Source organism: Arachis duranensis, chromosome 9 (assembly GCF_000817695.3).
Source record: "Arachis duranensis cultivar V14167 chromosome 9, aradu.V14167.gnm2.J7QH, whole genome shotgun sequence".
Lineage (NCBI taxonomy): Eukaryota > Viridiplantae > Streptophyta > Magnoliopsida > Fabales > Fabaceae > Arachis > Arachis duranensis.
In genome coordinates, this window is record NC_029780.3 from 34,116,299 (window position 1) to 34,121,154 (window position 4,856).

Consider the following 4,856-nt stretch of genomic DNA (forward strand, 5'->3'; position numbering starts at 1 on the left):
CCAAAAGATTATCTATTCCACGCAATTATTGGAGTCATTTAACGGATAGACACCACACTCTTTGATCAACAAATTTAAATCTTTTTTTCCCCGAGCCATGCCACTGCTAACAAAGAATTCAAAGGTGAGTTTTGGTTTATGTCCGGAGGAGGCAATCTTATTATTCAATTGGTCCAGCTTGATCACATCGAAGATTCCGTTGAAGTTATACGTCATATAAACATGATCTGAATGCCCTTCCACTGGAACGTGACTTAAAAATAATATGCCAAGCGAATACTTGTGCATTTTTCCATCTTCCAAGTAGCATCTGCATTTAATATCAAGCTCGAAATCCAAACTGTGCGAAGAGAGAACAATGCAGAGAAGCGAACCAAAATAGTAACTGGAAGGAGGAGCAACTTCAAAAGTAATAGAAGACCCCACTGCCCGATATGTGAACCACTCTGGTACTCTGGAGTCCGGGTAACAAATTTTAAAGAAGTCACTTCTCCAAACTACAATGTTTTCTCTTCCTACTCCTCTCCTCCTAAATTCACATTCATATGCCTGTTTTCTTACATGTTGAAGGAATGAATAAATACAGTTCTCCACATCCAAATTCACACAATTCTGCAACGAAATACTTACGCGTTTTTCTTCTTGTAGCTCATAACTAAATAAACCAAATGCTACTTTTTGCAGCAATGTGCAGTTTAGGGCCTTCAAATGTCGAATGGATGGAGGAAGCTCTGGCCAATATTGAAGCATCTTACAACCTATTAATGAGAGTGTTTTCAGATTTGGAAGATGCTTGATGCTCCCAGGCAAAGTCTCCACATGGCTTCCATCCAACTGTAACTTTTGTAACGATGATAAGCGGCCGACATTTCCAGGGAGTTCAAATAGACTATCACAGTTCACCAGAGACAGGTTTTGCAATGATTGCAAGCCATCAAATATATCATGTAATTTCTGCTTGGAAACCACCCTTCCACATTTAAAGAGCGAAAGTTTCTCAAGAGATTTCAAGCGAGACCACCCGTCTGGAAGATTCTCAAGTCTTATCCCACAAAGAGATATCTCTTTCACTTTGGTGAAACGCCCAATGGATGGGTGCAATACTTTGATGCCAGTGTGGCTTAAATCCAAGTATTCTATTTCTTCTGAAGATAGAGCAAATTCTATCAAATTTGAGCAGCCACAAACGCACAGGTGCTTAAGAGATCTTGAATGCTTCTTGTTTCCAAGCATTTCAAGTTTAATGCAATTCAATAGATCCAAAAGCTCAAGCTTGCCAAGTGATAAAATAGATGGATGGACATGGGCCAAACTTCTACAGTTGGACAGATGTACACTTTTAAGATTTTTTGCTTTAGAGAGATCTGGGAGTTCTACCAACTTTTGGCACCCAGTTAGATCTACTTCCTCTAAATTCACAAGATTCTACGAAAAATCAAATGGAGACATCAAAAAGGCAAATCATTAGAGACGGGAGGAAATCACAACCATTTTCAAGCAAAAAGATAAAAAAGCATATACTATGTATATGTACAAACCTGCTTTCCATCCCATAGTCTTTTAAGTTGACTGTTCTGAATACGGAGGGTAACAAGCTTCTCGGGACAAAAGTTTGACGGCAGAGTCGGCAAAGGGTACGCATGCCATTCAAAGTACCTTAATGGCTTCAACCCTATAGGAAGCTGCAGATTACTTAATTTACCATTCTTCTCTGACGAGTCATACAATTTGAGCAATCTTAATCTAGACATCTTTTTGAATGTGTCAACACTCAACTGTAGATCATCTATATGAGACATATCTAACATTATGCTTTCAATTGCATCGGTTCCCTGATAAACAAAAGAGAAAATAAATCAAATCAAAATAGTGTCCAAGAATTCATCAAGGTATATACGTGTTCTACTAAATAGTCTTCCTGAAAACAATTGTGTATCCTTACCTTGTTGTTTCCCAAAACATCCCTAATATCATTATAGTCCCACAAACGGCTACGATATTCAGGATTTTTGATAGATTCTTTGCGAACAATTTCCAAAGCCATTTCATGGATCAAGTCATGCATCCTCAGAGAATTATCAGATATAGCTATTAGAGACTTTTCATGAAGGGACCTCATGCCATTAGCTGCATCGAAGCCACAACTTTCTAACAGACTAACTACGTGTTCTTTAAGGAATCCCTTAAAAAAACATGCAATGTCTAGAAAAATTTCTCTCTCCTCATAATTTAATCCATCATAGGTCAACCTTAATACATTTTGAATTGGTGCGTCAGGAATCTTTTTGATGTTTTGCAATGCACTATCCCATTCAGTTTCACTCTTGGAACGAAGAAAAGAACCCAACACTTTCAAAGCTAATGGTAAACCTTCACAATATTTAACTGCTTCCCATGATAGATTTTCATATCCCATTTTCGGATGGTCTTGATTGAATGCATTCAAGCTAAACAATGTAAGGGAGTCCTCAGAATTTAACACCTTCATCTCATATATTTCTTCATCTTCCCATTGAGCAAATACACTCTTGTCTGTAGCTGTGACAATGATCTTACTACCTGGACCATAACATTGATGCTCCCCAACAAGGTATTTTAATTGCTTTGAACAACTCACGTCATCAAGAACTATGAAATTTCTTTGACTGCGGAGCCTTTCCTTAGCATTGGTGGATATTCTTGTGCTGTCTTTGCAATTATTTTCCTGCAACAACTCTGAGTAAAGTTCATTGCGTAATTCATATAGCGAATGTCCATATTTTTCTGATCTTTCTCTAACATCTTCCAAGAAGCAGGAACCTTCATACTGATAAGAGTATTTCTCGAATACAAGTTTTGCTAGAGTGGTCTTTCCTATCCCACCCATGCCCCAAATCCCAATCATTCTTGTTTGGACTTCAAGGACTTCTCTTAGCGACGAATCTATAGCTTTAAGATTTCCGTCAATACCTACAAAACTTTTAATATCATTCGGTGGGTTGTGATCAATCAGCTTCTGCAAAACGTCTTTCACAATCTTTTGAATGAGCTCAGACTCATCCCTACAATAGTTCGAAGGAAAAATACATAAGGAGCAAATTATATTTCCTGCATACGGTATAACCAAATCAGCATTAAACAAACTTGAACTAAAAGTTAAACAATTATCGCACGCTATAATTCATCATCTGAATAGAGATTTCTCAATTTACAATTAATAAGTACATCGTTAGTTTGTTTACCTACAGGAGCTGGAGACCCACCCAGCTAAATTTGCTGCTTCAGTGAGAGCTTCCCTCCATTTCTGAACCTTCTTCATGCTATTATTCTGTAACTTCTTTAATGCTTCACTGTAACTTCCAAGCTGCTTCCGCACATGTGATCGATCTATTTTATAGAACACAGGAACAGCAACCAGTCCATTTTCTTTACAGCACTCCATTATTTTCACAAGCTCTTCCAAGCACCACTTTGAAGAAGCATAGTTCTCCGAGAACACAACCACCGATACGAATGACTCTTCAATTGCTTGGTGGATTGAAGCAGAGATCTCATTTCCCTTCTGAACAGTAAAATCCACGAAGGTCTTTACCTGCTTTCGCGACAGAGCTTTACAAAGATGGGAAGTGAAACCGTTGCGTGTGTCTTCGCCTCTGAAGTTGAGAAACACATCATACTTTGCAGCAGATAACAGGCTATTAAATCGGGTCGGATCAGAACAATCAATCCGCTCTGTTTTAACATCAACTGGCGGAGGCGGAAGAACAACAACTAAACTGTCGCCGTTGACTTTGGAGTTTTGTTTGACTGTCTTCTTGGTTTTTAGGGTTTCGGTGGAAGCGGGATTGCGATCCAAATCGAAATGGTTGCCAGGGAAGACGAAGAGCCTCATGCGAGCGGTTTTAGGGGAATCTCTGTAGAGATTATCGTACTCGAGCATCATGTTGTTCAGGTCGTTGTCACCGGTGACGGAGATGAGGGCGTCGAGTTCATCGTTGGGGAGTAGGTACTTGAAGCAGATGTTGCCGGCGGCGTCAAAGAGGGCGGAGAGTTCGGCGAGCATGGCGGTGAAGTCGATTCCACGGTTAACGTAGAGGATCTTGTTGTAGCCACCAACGTAGGAGATCTTGGTGTCGTTAGGGAAGCGTTTGATCTCGCCGCCGTAGCTGCACAGAAACTTCGCGTCGTAGTTCTCCATGTTGTGATTTTTTGTCTTTCTGCGTTTCCACTGTGCAATCTAGAATGCGCGTGTTGTGTGTTTGGTAAAGGAAATCTTTCAATTATTAAATAACCCCCTTTTTCCTATCAGCAATGAAGTTACCTGGAAGCTTCTCATATTGATTCGTGTTCTTTCTCTTTAATTTCTTTTTTAATTGATTTTCCTTGCGTGCTTACCTTTTATGAGTCATTCATTTCACTAGTTTTGTCAGCTTTTCTTTCAATAATTGCTGCAATAGACAAAATGAATGAGGAGATACGGGATTTGCGTTTGAATCTATTGTGAAGGTAAAGTAACTTAGCGGGTATTTTTATTCTTTAGATCAAATTTTCATTATTCGCGTTTTAATTACAAGTGATTTTGATTGTACAAGCTTAATGCTGATACTACTATCTCTTTTGTAAATGACTTTTTAAAAAGTGTTTTTTTAAATTGATGTTGCAATTGTCTGTGATTGTTGCAGCTATGCGAAGCACCGGCTAATTAACACAAGAAGAAGAGTACCTGTACAGGTTAGGTGTCAATCTTACATGGATCTCAAGTTCTAATAGCACAAGTGAGGTATAAAGAATTATATTTTTGAATCAATTTGGTGTCTATGGATTGCAACAAGTAGCAAGATATTTAGAGACAAAATGGTACCTTTAGACGGGATAAA

At 38.8% G+C, this 4,856-nt stretch overlaps 1 protein-coding gene across 1 annotated transcript; it reads right to left on the reverse strand.

Moving 5' to 3' along the window:
• Positions 1–6: 6 nt before the first annotated feature.
• LOC107465401 (disease resistance protein RPV1) lies at positions 7–4,429 on the reverse strand. The gene is made up of 4 exons (XM_052254523.1): positions 3,222–4,429; positions 1,943–3,041; positions 1,539–1,832; positions 7–1,425 (listed from the first exon to the last, which is right to left on the reverse strand). The coding sequence occupies exons 1-4, from the start codon at positions 4,175–4,177 to the stop codon at positions 13–15; spliced, it is 3,762 nt and encodes a 1,253-aa protein (XP_052110483.1). The 5' UTR covers positions 4,178–4,429; the 3' UTR covers positions 7–12.
• Between the last annotated feature and the right edge of the window lie 427 nt (positions 4,430–4,856).